The sequence below is a fragment of the Alosa pseudoharengus genome, unplaced genomic scaffold, assembly GCF_046254945.1.
Source record: "Alosa pseudoharengus isolate Yale_2024_CS ecotype anadromous, Long Island Sound unplaced genomic scaffold, YU_APseudo_1.1 YU_APseudo_1.1_scf_5, whole genome shotgun sequence".
NCBI lineage: Eukaryota > Metazoa > Chordata > Actinopteri > Clupeiformes > Clupeidae > Alosa > Alosa pseudoharengus.
In genome coordinates this window covers 32,523,050-32,539,853 of record NW_027468837.1, presented here as the reverse complement: position 1 = coordinate 32,539,853, position 16,804 = coordinate 32,523,050, and the positions used below count along the sequence as shown (strand labels likewise).

The 16,804-nt window shown below is 41.0% G+C and overlaps 3 protein-coding genes across 4 annotated transcripts in view; all 3 read left to right on the top strand.

Moving 5' to 3' along the window:
* The first annotated feature begins 292 nt into the window (after positions 1-292).
* Positions 293-4,748, top strand: LOC143104162 (SUZ RNA-binding domain-containing-like). The gene is made up of 4 exons (XM_076268122.1): positions 293-476; positions 1,599-1,648; positions 1,804-2,073; positions 3,016-4,748. The coding sequence occupies exons 1-4, from the start codon at positions 426-428 to the stop codon at positions 3,122-3,124; spliced, it is 480 nt and encodes a 159-aa protein (XP_076124237.1). The 5' UTR covers positions 293-425; the 3' UTR covers positions 3,125-4,748.
* A 743-nt stretch (positions 4,749-5,491) lies between these two features.
* Positions 5,492-11,166, top strand: necap2 (NECAP endocytosis associated 2). 2 transcript variants are annotated; one of them, XM_076268106.1, is made up of 8 exons: positions 5,492-5,629; positions 6,531-6,631; positions 6,784-6,888; positions 7,049-7,130; positions 7,249-7,357; positions 8,017-8,170; positions 8,676-8,772; positions 9,938-11,166. In XM_076268106.1, the coding sequence occupies exons 1-8, from the start codon at positions 5,535-5,537 to the stop codon at positions 9,981-9,983; spliced, it is 789 nt and encodes a 262-aa protein (XP_076124221.1). In that variant the 5' UTR covers positions 5,492-5,534; the 3' UTR covers positions 9,984-11,166. The 2 variants fall into 2 exon arrangements, with proteins under 2 accessions (XP_076124221.1, XP_076124220.1); XM_076268105.1 differs by having other exon boundaries at positions 7,046-7,130.
* A 708-nt stretch (positions 11,167-11,874) lies between these two features.
* Positions 11,875-16,804, top strand: part of crocc (ciliary rootlet coiled-coil, rootletin) — a 34,568-nt gene continuing 29,638 nt past the window's right edge. The window contains exons 1-3 of the mRNA XM_076268200.1: positions 11,875-11,999; positions 15,344-15,470; positions 15,622-15,767. Of these exons, the coding sequence (XP_076124315.1) occupies positions 15,633-15,767 (135 nt within the window). The 5' untranslated portion in view covers positions 11,875-11,999; positions 15,344-15,470; positions 15,622-15,632. The remainder of the gene's footprint in view (positions 12,000-15,343; positions 15,471-15,621; positions 15,768-16,804) is intronic.

Genomic DNA, 16,804 nt, shown 5'->3' with positions numbered 1-16,804 from the left:
ATTAGAATGATTAAAATACAAAGCCGGGCATAGCCAGACTGGAACTCAAATTTTATGGGCGGGGTACAGGCCTAAATTTGGTCTGGCTAACTTAACCTGAACTAAATGTTCACAATAATCTTTTGTAAGATGATGATTTAAAAGTAATACTGTGGTTATTTTTGTTATTCAAAAGGGAATTAAGGAAAATGTGTGGTAACTAATCAAATGGAAGGACATTTACCTAAGGATAGTCAGTAGACATTACAGCACAAATAAAACAGGGGTAAACGTAACTACCACTGGTGGTGCTAGAGGCAACACCGGCCCATCGGCCACAGAGGAGGGCAGCAGCTTCTGATCGTTCTGAGGTAAAGTTTGAGTCGGCCAGAAGACCTGGGAGCGTGTGCCTGTTTGTGGTCTGTCTCGGTGGGAGGCTGGTTAACATGGAAGATGATGAGGTCTCAGAGAACTGGGAGGAAGCAGCGGACAGCGGTGTAAGACTAACAATTATATTCCTCTTTACATTGAGTTAAGATGAAGTAATCTGTATAAATATTCACTTAACGTTGTCTCAAGACACACATGGTGTGTCAGATGCTTTCTTTGCGAAATGATTACTAGCCAGCTAAAATAGCTAGAAAACAAAATGCTCGCTTTCTAAACGAGAAATGTCCATATCGTAGGTAAGGCCTAGCAGTATGCTAGCTATGCTAACTACATGTACATTCAACGGTCTCTAGACAGACAGTCCATATTTAGAATAGGATATCGGTGTCGGCTAGGGTTATTTTAAGTGTTTCCAAGAACATGAACATGAAGACCAACTTAGTACATGTAGTAGTTAAGTGAAACTATGAAAGTGTGCCTGTTAGTTAGGTTAGCTGAACGTTAACTAGCATGCTAGCTAGCAGCTAATGCTATCTGGCAATGTCGACTAGCTCGGATACCAATGTTTGCAGTGTGAATTATCATATCATTTAGTGATTCCCATGTCCTTTGATATTGAACTCTTAAAAGTTGACACGGCCGTTAATTTAAAATAAATCGTCTCTATTGGCACGTGGTCAGCCCTTTAGGATTCCTGAGAAAACTAATCAAAGCGATAGTTTCACTCTGGTTTCACTATCATTAAGAGCTAACCCCCAGCACCCAATCGTTACAATAGACTGTCTCTGAAGTTATTTTATTCATGCAAAGGCGGATTGTAATGTTTCAGAACGTTTAAGGTAAACTGCGTGTCAGTTGTTACATAATAACGTTAACGTTAGTGAGATATAATAACATTAGTGAAGTTAGCCAGCCTGCATAACTGACTGACGTTTACCTAGGTCACCACCTGAAAGCCATTTACAATTAGCAGCTAATGTAATAAGGATTTTGATTTCACCCTGTGATAAAGATTCACGATACTATCAAAAGTATGTATCTATGCAGTGTACCTCCTTTAATATTGCTTTCTCTATGTGTAATATTGCTTTCTCTATGTGTAAGATTAAGCCTATGCTTGAATGTTAACTTGCTTAAAAAAAAAAAAACGATCTATTTTTGTGCAGGACTTCTTGCCTATCTTTTTTGTTAAGGTTTTCCTCTGACACTTATTGCTTTCTTCCTTTTAGGAAATTGAGAGGAGATTGGAGGCTAAACTAAAAATTAGCGAGAAAGCTAAGTGAGTGTCCCTACTATATTCCATACAAAAAAAGCTTGTCTATGGCATAATATCATGCTTAATTGTTAAAACCAAACATTTGACTTAACATCATTAATCTTCAATTACTGAAAAGACAGTTAATAAATATAAAATATGTTATGTGCATTTTGCAGGAAGTCTGCTGGTGGCTCTGGAGGTTCCCCGGTAAGGACAGCCATGGTTATACAGGACGACTCACTGCCTGCTGCCCCTCCACCTCAGATTCGCATTCTGAAGCGCCCATCCAGCAACGGTTCGTTGGGCAACGCATCCGCACTGGCTCGACCTGCCGTGCAGGTGAAGTCCCTGGCTCAGAGAGAGGCGGAGTACGCAGAGGCACGTCGGCGGATTCTTGGTAGTGCCAGTTCTGAAGAGTCTACTTCAGACAAACCAAGCCCAGACAGGTCAGAACACTGTACATTTTTACCTCTACGCAAGATGTCTGAGTTTGAGATGAAAATAGTTGTGTAAAGTACCATATTATTGGTTTATTCTGTGCTTCATCAGATGATGTATAATAAACTGAGATAAACTACCATAGGGATGTGTGTAAGAGGACAGGCAATATACAGTAGTAGTTGTGGCGTAGGGGTGTGCATCTCTCCCTAAGAAAATCCTATATGTATCTAGAACATACATGAGCCATGATGGTACATAGCCTGACTGAATATGAGACTTCATCCAAGATACTGCAATAAGCAAGTTAACTTCACCCATATATTGTAATTCCATGCTTGTGTTGAGCAGCAGTTAACTTGCTTATTGCAGTATCTTGGATGAAATCATATATTATGCTTCACTCAATTCTGCAACCAGTTTGCTACCATTGTAGTAAACTGGGACACTACTTATCCTAGTTGAAGAAGGCTACCATACTCTGGACAGATCTGGTAGCAAATGAGTCGGTCTATGTCATTTTGAAAGTAATGTATTGGTAACATTTGGTCTTCAGCTGCAGGTTTGCTTATTAGCAAGTAATTATTAAATAAAATAAAAATTGGCCATTGGCAATTTCATAGTACATAATCAATGTAGATGTCTGCATACCAATGCACTTGCATCTTTAATGCTCCAATTGGGTGCCGATATGTATTGGGTAATCTTTGCACCCCTATTGTGGGGCGCTATCCATTTGTCTATGGTTATTCGTTCCCCATCGATATATACAATGTATCTTTTCTAATATATAATTTCTTTTGTATTTTCTTTCACAATATGTCAAGGCAATTTATTTAACCTTAGTTGTGATCTTCAAGTCTCTATAGTAAGATAGTCACAGAAGCTTTTCCTACTGTTATGTGTACATCATTTCCAACCCGTTATGTGTATATATAATTCCCTTCTAGGCCAGTGCGTGTCACTGCTCCATCAACAGAGCAGGTCACACCGAACAGTCACGCAATCCGCCAACCAACAGGTCCTGATGGCTCACAAGGCTTTCGCCACTGTAGATAGAGAGGTGAGGGGGAGAGAGGGCTCCGTCTACTACCCAGAGGGAGTCTGTGGGTATGCCCCAATGGAACAGAAGTCTACACAGATGGGCTGGTGTCAAGCAAAAACACACAACACAACAGTGACATTTTCCAGAATTGGAGAGAGCAGCATGAAGATAAAATATAGTGTTTGGGGAGGTCACACAAAGATCCCCCCCTCCATTCTCACCCCAACCTCCACTCCCTGCAACTATGCTCCTGACACTGGCTGCGGGTGGACCCTCAGCACCCCCCACACTGGAACGTGGGGCCATGATGCTGTGTTGCTGAGGGTCAGGACTGTTGGCCACAGCCCACACTGTGACTCCCCCACGGCTTCCTCAGGACTCTGCTCACTGTGACTGCTCCCAGTGAGCATCCTCCCAGCCCGGTGTTGGGCCCCGGTGTGCCTGGAAAAGCCAGGAGTGCACCAGCTTGGGCTGGAAGAGTGGCTGCGCTTGGACGCGGAACAGGTGGAGGCCCGACCACTGTCAGTGGACGGGGCCTCACCTGGCCCCAAGAAGGGACCAGCACAAGGGTAGGAGTGTAGTTTTCACTGTAGGTGTTAGCTCAAATTAGCAATAATGCTGAAAGAAATATGACAACACAAAAATATGGGCCCATCTCTCCCCTGGGTCGCTCCTACCCATGCTAAAATAGGCTCCATCTTTGAGTATTTGGACTGTCTTTTTTTCTTTTATTCCTTTAGTTTTTAAAGCAGCTTATAGATTAGAAGTCACTGACAGTATGTTGGAGTGGCATTATTAAGTATGTGTACAACTTCTGTTTGTTTTATGGTTTCAGTTTGGTCATACTGTCAAATGCCTTTTTAATTTTTGTCACAGTTGTTTAAAACGATTACTGAATTGTAGCTTGATTTAGGTATTTCCAAGCTCTAAATGGTAGTCTTAACAGTTTCTTCAGCTCCTGAGTGAGAAAGAAAGCAAATGTTCAAACATCTGTACTGTTTAGCAATTGTGTAATGAAATTCATAGTATGGAATTTGGAGGCTTTAACTTTTTACTGTGGCTTTGGTTCAACATGGTACCTTCTTGAAGCATTTTCAGTAATTTACTTCCATTTTTGTACCCTGCCTTTCATACAGCTGTTGCTTTGTTCAAAGGTAATGTGTACAGTTATGGGTACATATGGAACGTATGAAATTAGCTATGAGCAGAACTTGTACAGACAAGATCACTCAGCTTAGAGAAAAGCGGTTTTAACAATACTGGTATGCGTTATGAAATAGAAAGGCCTTAACCAGCTGTTCTGATGCATGCATCAGATCCTGGCTGTTTGTTCCCGAAGTGTTAAAGCATCTCTAGATTCTGGGATTTGTCACACTTGTCCCTCACCCCCCACTGCTACACTAGTCACCCCATCTTCCACCCAATATAGGAGTCCTCAGGAAAAAGAGTTGCATAATCTGGATCCTTTCCAGTGGCAAACAAATTTGTCTGAGTATTTACCCACAACTTATGTGATCATATCTTATGTCTTGTGGAGAACACAAAACGAAAGGCCTGTAACATTTCTGAAGAATCCCTTTAATAAAATCTTTGGCAAAGTACGTATGTCTGATTAAAACTATTGGATTATGAATGTCACTGGTGTCGTGTTTACTTTTGTCTTAAATCCTATGAAGAAATGTATGACCACATTACAAATAAAATGTCTTTTTTCAAAAGCATTGAATTCTATGTAAATATTGAAAAACAATTGTGCCTCTATCATAGCAGGTTGATTCAAAACCCTACTGCAATGAATAACTTATGTGACTATGCTTCATATAACTGACACTATGTGGTTATAGTACATTAGAGCCAGTATTTGGGTAATGTATCGATTGAAAATGCACTCTAGGCGTACGATGTGGATTGCCAGGGCCATCCTGTCAGATCAGTCTGGTAGAGGGAAATCAACCATGAAACAATTACTGATCTAGGTTGCTGCATTTATCTATTGTATTGTTTGTCCCACGCGTGTTGACTTTGGAAAAAGGAGACTAAATTGATACAAGGGCTAAGACCGATAAGATGACCATGACCGCAATCCATATGATGGCCTGAGAGATGACTATAGGTTACGAATTCTCCCACGTTTTTGTGCCATTGAACGCACCCAGACTTTCGACTACTAATACGAGTGGCCGAAATGGTTGTTATTGGTGTTGAGTAAGATCTAGATTCGAGGTTTTACGGCGTTGTACTTGCGTTCATGTGTTCATTTCTCTGTCATTTGCAATGAACTCCTTTTCCCAAATTATTAGAGCAGCAACGAATCATCCCTTCCATGGGTGGCGCTATACATTCGCGTATCGCGATGAGGTGCTCTGCAGGGGGGTAACGTTCCTGGTCATTTGCACTTCGAAAGTTTTGGACGAGTCAAGCAAGATGGCCGAGGATAGCGGTTATGAATCAATACTTTGTGTTAAACCAGAAGTTCATGTTTACAAAATTCCACCTCGAGCAACAAATCGTGGCTATCGGTGAGTTTGTGTTAAAGTAACTGTACTAAACTGGTTGGACGTTTTGTACGTTATTAGAACACGGTGCCTGACTCGAGTAGGAAGTTCCAGGAAGGCTAAGTCGAGTGTCAGGGTTAATGTTGAGTTATCTGCAGTTTACTTCTTTAGTAATACTAGAGTTGTTTTGTGCAGTTTATAAGATAATATGCAATGGATGGCACACTATTATCTGGATGCTATGCTGTTCAGTTAAAAATACGTAGCCTGCCGTAGTTTTCAGAAACGTTACTAAGTTTAACAGCTAAGTAACGCTGACGTTTTCCTTTGGTGTGTGTGGAATATCCTGTAAACGTTGGTATTTCAAATGAATATTCGTAACTCTTGGGCGGCAGCAGCATAGTTTTCCCCAGCTGTAGTATTGATCAACGTGACTTGTAGGCTATGAAATAATATAATGGAAACTAAGTAAAGTTACTGAACAGGAACCACAGACACGATACACGACAGCCTACGGTGGCCGAGACTGGGAGGTGCAAAATACTCTGTAAATCTTGTATTTTACCAGAGGACAGGCTCTGCTTTTACGATCTTGAATGCTTGCATGTAAGCAGCGAAGGCTTGGGGTCATCCGGTTTTGAAAATCTGATTTGTCCTAATACCAGAATGTGTTCCTTTGAAGTTCTTGTTCGTATGATGAATTTAGCACAAATTATAAGTAATGCTGTTACTATGAAGGCAAGGCATTTCATCACAACATGGATTCTCCCATACATTCTCATGGACATACACATACCCATACAGTCAGCAGTAGAGCTACTAATATCTGCTCGGAATGAATGCACCTTGCGCCAGAGTAAGATAGCCAGACCAACTGGACATTCTGCTTGCTTGGTGCTCATCTGTGGATGCCTGTGTCTCTCAGAGCAGCAGACTGGAAACTGGAAGAGCCAGCATGGAGTGGCAGAATGAAAATCACAGCATTGGGAAAGAATGCTTTCATCAAGCTTGAGGACAAGAACTCAGGTAAAACTTAGAGATTACATAATCTCAGAAGAATGGGATAAATCAGTGGGAGTGTGCTGTTCATATGTGGTTGTGGATCACAAATAGTTGCGGAATCCCATGATTGCGTACATTTTGTATGTTCTAATGCACTGCTCCGCTGGTTCCATCAGGAGAGCTGTTTGCACAGGCCCCAGTAGAGCAGTATCCTGGTATTGCAGTGGAGGCTGTGACTGACTCTAGCAGATATTTTGTCGTCCGGATAGAAGATGGAAATGGTGAGATCGGAGTTCTTAATGATCTTTCCAACAATAACAAAATCTAGTCCTTCATGCGTGAGGCCTATAGCTGTTACTTTAACTTGAATTTGACTCTCCGCAGTGTCTTTAGTTCACTATCATATTATCATGTGTTCATTGCTGGCTTTTGGTGTAGCAGGGCGTCATGCATTTATAGGTCTTGGATTTGCTGATCGTGGAGACTCTTTTGACTTCAATGTAGCATTGCAGGACCACTTTAAGTAAGTACTATTTCCTCACCAGCAAACATGAATGGATGCATCAAGCTCTGAAGAAAAAATAGGATTTATGTGTTGCTAAGTATTTTGAATTATTTTATTTTATTCCATTACTCACTAGATGGGTAAAACAGGAATCAGAGCTTGCTAAACAAGAGGCCATCCAGAGTGCAGCTCCCAAACTGGACTTGGGCTTCAAGGAAGGACAGACCATCAAAATCAGCATTGGGGTATGAAAATATTTTGCTGTGCTTAGTGGATTGCATTCAGTCTCACTGATTAGCTAAAAGGTTTCAGTAGATTAGTGACCGCAAACAGAATGAACATATGACCAGATACAGGAAAAAACAATGGCAGCTGAAGCTGAAGAAGCAATAAACCAGTTGGCTATCTGAACAGGTTCCAATAAAACACGTGCATTTAACTTGATTAATAAATACAGCAATTGCTTTTGTATTAGGCTCATCATGTATGAACTGCAGGACTGTTTTATGGAAATAAAAGACAAACCAAACTGGGTGTATTGACTGCAGTGCCCAATAAATCAGAATCAGTTCATGCTTTAATCAGAAGGAAGAATGAAGAAAATAAATGCTTTCCCATGTATAGCCGAAGAAATTTGACAAAATGATACTGTAAACCTTGGTTAGCTGGAAATATGGCAAGTGTACTAGGGACATTTGATTTAGTTATCTGTCTGTATGGCTGTGTTACTCTTCTGGCATATGGCCTAATATTGCTTATACTAAATTAGGGTGTTTAAGCTAGCTTGTCAGCAACTTTCAGTTTGTAATATTTGTATATTTACTGACTAGAGTTACACATAAAAGCCTAATTGTCCTAAAAGTCTGCCAGAAAGCATTGACATGTACTCTTGTTTGTGTCACAGAATGTAAAGAAGAAGGATGGAACGTCACAGGGTGGTGCCAAGGCACGCCCAATGGGAAGTGGTCTTCTGCCTCCTCCACCTGGTGTGAAAGCTGGAGGCTTTCTCCCCCCTCCTGGAGCCCAGCAGCCTGCCCCACCAGCACAGCCCAGCTCAGGTAATATAGACCCTTTCAACAATAAAAACAAAAACAATGCTTGAACGTTCTATTTGGGCCCCAATCTACTTCCTCTGCATTAAGATAACATGGAATGTTAAAAAGGAAGCCTTGTGGGGCCAACTATGGGTTCAATGTTGGAATGTTTTTGTATGTTCATGTTAATGCAGTGTTTTTCCACAGAATTGAATTCTATTTGTGGTGGTAGGTTCTCAGAATTAACTTGAATGCAACAGTTTTTAGCAAATTAGCGCAGCGTGGTTATGATGCTTACCAGATTTAAGCACAATTTAGTACAACCTATAAAATCATTGTGTGGTGGTCAATGTTGATATTGTGATGGGCCGCCACAAATAAGTCAATGTATGGGAAACACTGTAATGGTAGGAATCTGTGTTAAACCAATGAATAAACTTGACCAGATGCTGTCTGTTGCAAATGGTTTTGGCCTTTAACAACACCACATTGGCTCTGTAATCAATATGTGAACACTCCTCCCACTCAGCAACCCTTTTGGAGTTCGGAGGCCCAGCTGCAGCAGCTGCAGCACCAGCTCAGCCTGCTCAGGACCTGTGGGGAGACTTCACTGCTGCGGGCTCTGGGTAGGTCAGACCTCCACGTCGGGTAGCTGTTAAAGTCGGCTAAGCGATGCTAAGCGAATTTTAACATGTAATACTCAGCGAATATCTCCTCACAATCCGTTAGCTTTTTTGTAAAAAAAAAACACAGCCTTCTTACACAATACAACCCTGGCTCCATGAGCTGTGTGTCAAGTTTCTCGGGAGCCCTGAAGGGAAGGCTGAGCTACCTCTCTGGTGTGTTTTGTTTGCCATTTTGGTTCAGATATAATGTAAGTTGCTTTGGACATAAGCATCTGTGAAGAAACATAAATATAAACAAATATGACGTCATCCAGCATCGCTTACTCTACCTTTAACACTCAAAATGTCAATACTTTTTCTTAAATCGGCAGAGAAGGCTTTTGAGATCTTTTGAGATGTAAAAATGACAGAATTGACAGTTTCTTGCCATATTATTTGCTTAATGAGGATGATGGTTTTCATTAGAGCAGTGTTTCCCAAACTTTATTTCTGTCACGGCACACTATTTACTAACAGAAAATCTCACGACACACCACCATGATATTAAATGAACATGGGGTCTCATGAACATGACCCCAGAATGTAGCACTGGAGCCTGGAGCCTGTAGCCTCAAGTGAGGTAGAACCGTTTATTTTAGGGTTATTTTTCTTACCGATTGTATTCTACCGTCTGTCTTTTGCTCACCGCTGTCATTTTTTTTCTTTTTTTTTTCTATTCTGCATTATGGAAGGGGGTAGGTAAGGTTTGTGATCAAGCATCCCTTTTAAGTGTTTTTCAATGCCTTTGGGCTAGTTATTAGCACACAGCTTTTTGCTACTTCTGAATGCAGCTATGTTGTTCTGCTGTGTTTAAGGTGTAACTGCTTGGTCACTAAACCAGTATCTAGATGGATAAAAACATTATGCTGATAGTAAGTTAGGTTTAGGTGTAATGTCATTAAAATGTGATCTAAATAGCCTGCAGTTTCGGCTGATGGTAAACTATTATCAACGACAAAAACTTAATATGGATTTTCCTGTGGCACACCTGCGCAGACTTCACGGCACACCAGTGTGCTGCAACACAGTTTGGGAAACATTGGGCTAGAGTACATTAAACTAATTACTTTTTTTTAATTACCTGTCCTATGAACTTGATGAACTCTTCTGTCTTCCCTCTATACAGTGGCTCCTCTGAGACGTCCACCAAATCTGGATGGGTGCAGTTTTAGCAGCTGGACTGACAGTCACTCTACAAATGTTTTTTAGAGAACTAGTTTTTAATCTCTCTACATTCCCCTAATAGAGGGAGTTTCAGGGGGATAGAAATTGGCACACAATCACACTAAGCTCAGATGAACAGTGAGTGTATGTGTGTATATATGTCCCTCACACAACACCTGCATTATTTGACCTTCTCTCCTTTTGTACAAGAAGTCCTATTTTTTTAACAGAAGGTTTCCTATGCAACCAATCAACAGGTGACTCGACTAGACACTTCTTTTCATAGCTTGATTGAGTATCAAATAGTGCATTCTTTTTAAGATCTCCTTTTGATAGAATGTACATAGACGGATTAGCTGTGACACTTCTGAATCTCACCTCATTGGCACTGCAGTGGCAGTTCCTATATGGTTATTCTCTCACTTCGTCCAATCAGGTGAACATTGGTGCATTCCATGACCATGTAATAACATTGTGCCTTTTCCCTAGACCCCTCCCTTGCTCTCAGTGGTTTATGTTTTCTTTGCCTTGTCAGTTTTGGTTTTGCTCATCAGAAAATTCTTTCCTATATTACATGTCTGCAGTGAAAAGGCCAGCATATGTACGCTTGTGACTCGGACTGTAGTATCTTGGTACATGTGTCTTCTCTGCGCTGCAGGTAAAATCATTGTATAGGTAGATAGCTGAAATCTTTTGGATTGGGAGTGTATGTGTGTGTTTGTGAAGGATTTCATATTGTGTGGGCCAGCAATATTCGCTAAGCAGATGGCAGTTTTAATGAGATTAGTGACTCCCACTGAACTGGAGGAGGCTGTCTCCACCATGCACCTACTGAGCCACTGGCTAGAATTATGTGCACATACATATGTCGTATCTGTGCTTTGGCTTTTGTGGCTAGTACCCCATTGATTTGTTTAGCAAGCAGGATTGTTGTGTGTTTTACGTGTCTCTCTCTCTCTCTCTGTGTGTGTGTGGTCTAGTTAAACATGTTTTCCTTCTCTCTGCTTAATTTTTGTTATTCCTCTTGCCTAATCAGGTGCCTTTAATATTAAGTGTGTGCGTATTAGGACAAATGCTTTAAATGTATTCAAAACACTTGTTGAAAGTGCCTTCAATACAAAAATATAAATTCTGTATAAATGTAAAGTCTCAATATATTGTAAATAATAAACTTTTCCCTCTTGTCCCTTTTATGTATAACTAATTCATCACTGGACCAAATGTTTCATCTTGCATTGTAACTCTGCTCATAACTGTAAAGAGTGCAGTTTTTTTTCCTGCAGGGATGTTCTTGCCAGTACTTTAACTCTTAAATTGCCATTGTTCTATGTGTTCAATACACCTATTGGCATGGACTTGCTGTCTGCGTTTGAGTATTTAGTAATCGGTCACACATCACTGTAGTAACCAGTTGTAAAATAGGATGTCTAGGAAACAAAAGATTACTGTGTGTATGGGGAGGGGTAAGGCTGGGCCATCTCCATGGTTGGCTGTTTGACTCAACATGTAATTGTTGAGTTCTGACCTGACGAGTGAGCAATATTGCAGGGGTTTATGGAGACATAGTGAGGATACTTGAACAGCTCAGATGTGAGTAGTTGATGTCAAAGAGTAGAGATTAGGTCTACATTTGTCTTCATTTCATCAGATCGTTCAAGAATGTAATAAAATGTTTAGATTTAGTCCAAGTAAAGAGTTAGAGGTGAAACTCAAACTTTACTGGTTAGACCAGCGTTCTTCTGACCTGAAGGAATGATCCTGAAATAAGATTTCGTGGTCAGAGATTGTCTCTACACAGTAGACGAAAGGGTTACATCTGAAAGCCGGCCACTCGTATCTTGCCGTTCGGTAGTCCCACCCCGGAAAAGCTTCGCTGTAGCAAATCGGCATGGATAGACAACGACATATTGTTTTTACTCTGTTCATTTTAAAATAATCCCATGGGCGGTAAACTACATCGTGGAATTAACATGAGCTCGTTTTTCATATTTTGTTCACACTGTGCCTAGGCTATCATATATGAGGTAAGAGTTCTGTCTGAAGAATAGAGAGTAACATCTAAAATCTAATGCATATTTTGTCCGAATATGATGCTCATGCAGAAATCCCTAAAAGAAGAAGTGGGCTAGGATATAAGGGGAAGCATCGAAGCTATCTCAAGTTTCGTTCATTAGCTCAATATGGTCTACTGTAGCATTGTCAGCACGAAGGGTGACATCTGAACATAGCTCAATTAAAAGTAATTGCTTAACTTCACAAAGTGTCAAGCCATCACTGTTGCCACACTGTAGCACAGATGATGCAGGTTACATCCCTGTGCAGGAACATTCTACCTGTAGATTCATGTTTTGTTTTGATCAGCTTGGCTTCAAAGTTCCCAATAAATCTCGCGCGCTAATGCTATGGTGAAAGGAGTAGGCTATACTATAGCCTTCTGTGCTTCTACGCTGTAGTGGCTTATCTTAAACTGAGACTGGTAGAAGTTTAAATCATAAATTGCGACACCAACTCGTTGGGTTATTTCAGTTTCATCCACGAATGCAACATTCGGTTTTATTCGGCGTTGGTGGTGCATTACACAAAAACAGGCAAACGGGGGCGCGCAAGGATGCAGAGGACAATGTGCAACATCCCAACAGTTTTGTTGTAGGCTACATCCTTGGTTGGATGATGACAGGGAATGCTAAAGTGCTGTGCCATTGAGCCAGAGAGGTTGAAGGTGGAAGTCACCAAGCCTTCTTGTGGTTAATTGCCAGACAGGCTATATAGGCCTATTATAGATTATGTATTGTTTGAGATGGCAATATTTTTTCTTAGATTTCTGAACGAGATAGACAACAAATGTTCTTAGATTTCAGAATGGTGACACAAGTCTAACTTTAACACCCATCAGGAACCTGGGTGGCATGTCTGGAGTTGACAGGGAGAAAAAGACCATGTCCTTTTTGTTGATATGTTTCTATGGTGACAAAGGCACTGAAGTGATTTGTCCATCAACCCCTTGTAGAGGGGCCCCTCACCCATCCCTACCACATCCCACATGAAGACAATTGCTTCCTCTGATTTATCTAGCCTAATGATTATTATTAGCCTGGTTATTGTTTTATTCTGTCAAATAGTCTATTACTAATATCTGTATTTTATTATTATTATTATTATTATTATTATTATTATTATTTAAGCTATATGACTGCATAGCCTACTAAATTGTCCTAAGCTCCAGTGTGTGGCTCTTCCCCAAAGTAATGAATGTCAGTGAAACTATGGGAAAGCCAAAGAGGGTCTTGTCATCAAAATTGGATGTGGATTAATATGTTGTCCTCACATTGTAGCCTAATATAGCCTAGGCTACTACAGAAGTCAGAAAAGCAAAATATGTCCCACATTAGGGCAATCCACCCTAAACAGTTACATTTAAAGTTGATATAATGTTTATTGACTTATTGAAGTTGCTTTAGACAGGCATCTAAGCCTAAACATAAACATTTAAACATAATAGATTTAGGCTAAAGCCAATTTACACCAAAGATTCACGACGAGATGGAACCGTTGCATAGAGAAGTTGCAACGGTGTGAATTAAATGCTGCGAGATGTTGTTAGCATGATTTGACTTCAAATCACAAATCAAATCACAGTTGCCATTTTTTAGAACACTTTGAATGTGGATGCACATCAGCATAGTGAAAGCAGGCCCATAGGGAATCAACAGGCCATTGATTGATTTAATCTGTTTACTTTTTTAGTGAGAGTGAGTGCAATAATCAACTTGTTACATTGAATAGGCTATATATATATATATGTGTGTGTGTGTGTGTGTAGTCTGCACCCAGGCTTCTGGTCTGGAGAAATTAATTAGATAACCTAATCATCCTATTCCGGTTTTTATTTCTTATTATGAAGCATGTTCTAATAATGTTAGGGCCTATAACAAAAGTTTAGTCTAATTTTAGAGCGGTTAATCAAATTAAGGATAGGCGCGCTAAAGAGTTTGTTACATAGCTACCGGGAAAGAGAATGTGGTGCACCACGTTATAGCGACGTGGGAAGTGGGTGGAGAGGGCAAATCCTAATCCTGCGTCCTCAATCTCACCACACCACTTTCAGTATCAGCAGACGACGAGCGGACGGACACCTGCCATAAGAGTTTAAATTGCTTGGAAATTGTATGGCCTGTGTCGTAATTTCTTTTTAAAAGTTAGCTGTGGGTTTCATGTTTTTTTTTGGTAGGTCAGGCGACAACAGCATTATTGTATCGTATATAAAGTAGTCTATTTTATTTGAATGGCTGTTGGCTAGACAACACAGCGAAGGGTTAATCCTATTTTATAATGCAAAGCCGACTTGGAGACTTTTCCATTTAAACCTGTCCTCCCTGGCGGTAGGAGAGTTTGGTTCTTTTGATTTTTGCTCGTCTGCAGGTGAAGATTTAACTTTACTCCATGACTGACTCAGAGAATGTTGACGCAGAGTCCAAACTGGAAGCGGTCATACAGGTGATGGTGTAGCCTATTGCATGATTTCTTTTTTCCCATAACAGTAAAACCGTTACTGTCATCGATACTGGGGTCAGTTTAATTTCTTTTCACTTGGTGTATTGTGGTCTTCCATTGCTTTTTGTTTGTTGCTGCTAGCCTGTGTCGGTGCGTCAGTATCGCTGTGATGCTTGTGACTAGCCACGTAGTGCTAAATATACACTAGAAGACTGCGGCTGAAAGCTCTACTGCTGTGAGGCCACCTGTTCTTATTGCTTCGACCAGGACTTTTGAGCTGAATGGGGCATCCTTGGCAGCATGGGCGTCATGGGTGTTGTACACATCAATAATAACTGTAAACAAATGAAGGAAAACTATCAGAAATAAGCTCTGTGACAACATAGAAAGTAAAGTAAATTGATTACTTTGACATAAGGTAACCAGTATTATCAGGCTTTCACATCAATGCAGCTTTAAGGGTGAATTTTCATATTGCATGCTCCATGTTTGTCAAAAGATAAGTGCCCAAACTGCCTGAACAAAAAGTAGATTTACAAGCTGACTGTCTGCAAAGCCATTCCAGATTAAGGACTTGCAGTTACAGGCAGGCTGAAATCAGTAGTGCATCATTTTACCCCACACCCATCACATAGACTGCATTCACAGGACACAGATCACCTGAAGTTGCATTTTGTCTGCTCTTGGTGTTCATGGTGATGTATACGGTATTTTTTGGTTTGGTAAACAGAATGTCCATGAATGACTGTGTATATGTCTGAAATATTATTTTACCTTTTCTTTAATATTATTGGTAAGTATGTACTATTGTTAATAGTATAGTTATATGTTAGCCTTGTGTTTTATATTTGTGTGTGTGTGTGTGTGCCTCCCTTAGAGGTTGGAAGAGAGTGTCCTCTCTGAGGAGAAGAGGCTAACGCTCCACGGCCCCTCCCCAGATGCACCGCCTGCCTGTCTGCCTGTGCGAGTGCGAGAAATTGTCACCAAGAACCTGAGCGACAGCTGTGAGTACGCGCCGACGTGCTGTGTATGCTATGACTGTCCAATTGGATGCCCTGTGAAGCATATGAGAGAGCTCCCTTTCACTTACACCTGTGCTTTTGTCCCTCCCATCCCCTGCCCTGCCCTGCCGTGCCCTGCCCACCCTCCCGCCAGCCGCAGGAGCCATGTCCTCACTCATGTCCCTTCAGGAGGAGAACCGGGTGCTCCAAGGGGAGCTGGGAAGGCTGGAGGACCTCTTGGCCCACAGCAGAGCCGACCGCGATGAGCTGGCCATCAAGTACAGCGCCATCAGTGAGAGGGTGAGCGGACTGAAACTTACTGACAAAGAAAAGGGATAGAGTAGGTTTATGGCTGTGTTATAGCCAAGCATGATGTTCTTTCATCTCTCACTATTGTGTTTTGTTCAGTCCAGATATCCAGTTGTTTTTTGTTGAATTGTTTGATTTTGACATCTGTGAAAGAGAAGAATGTTGTCTTTGGGGACTGGTAAACGGAAGAGGTGTGTTAATATGGAAGTAATCCGCATACAAATGCAACTCCTCCCTTTTTTGTTTCATTACGCTCTTTGTGGGTCTCTCATAGAGAGTTTGACCCATTGCCATGGTAACGTGGAGTGGAATGAAGTGAAGTGGCTTGTTGCCATAGCATTTGTCACCCCTGGTGACTGTAAACACCACTAGTGGAGGGGGTTTGGGGAAATTAGGGGGTGTGAGACCACATTGAGGACACCTATATTGGCAGAAAGCTTTGTGGTGAAAATCTATCAGTATGATTTTGTGAGTGAATTGTTCATCCCCCCTATTTGAAAATAATATTTGTATTTTCAATCCAAAGATGAAAACATTTTTAAGTGCTGTACTAGAAGACTTTAGTGTTCTTGTCTATGCTCCCAAAGACAGAAACAAGGTTGTGTTAATCATTGAGAGCATAGGTCACCTTGGAGATGAGCGTTGGCTTCTCATTTAACCCTTTGATTTACAGAGCTGAGGTTTATAATGTGGTAGAACAAAGCCTGCCCTGGTAGCTCGCTCAAAAGCATCCCTTTCTTTTAATGGCTCACAAAAAATATACTGCTTTAGTTAATCTAGCTATATTTGTTCCCTACACATGATATTTGGTCCAGGAAAGGTGACAACAAATTGATTGGCCCTGGATTTGAAAATTGCTGTTTAAACAAGAGGGATAATTCATGCTGGAGAAACAATTGTGTTGTCGCCTGTTACTAGGTAGCTATAGGGCTCAGTCAACAAAGCCATGGTGAGCACATTTTGTAGAGCAGAGCTTATGTGTTGAGACTAGATGGCTGTAGGAATCTGATGTCATGAAGACTGTTGAG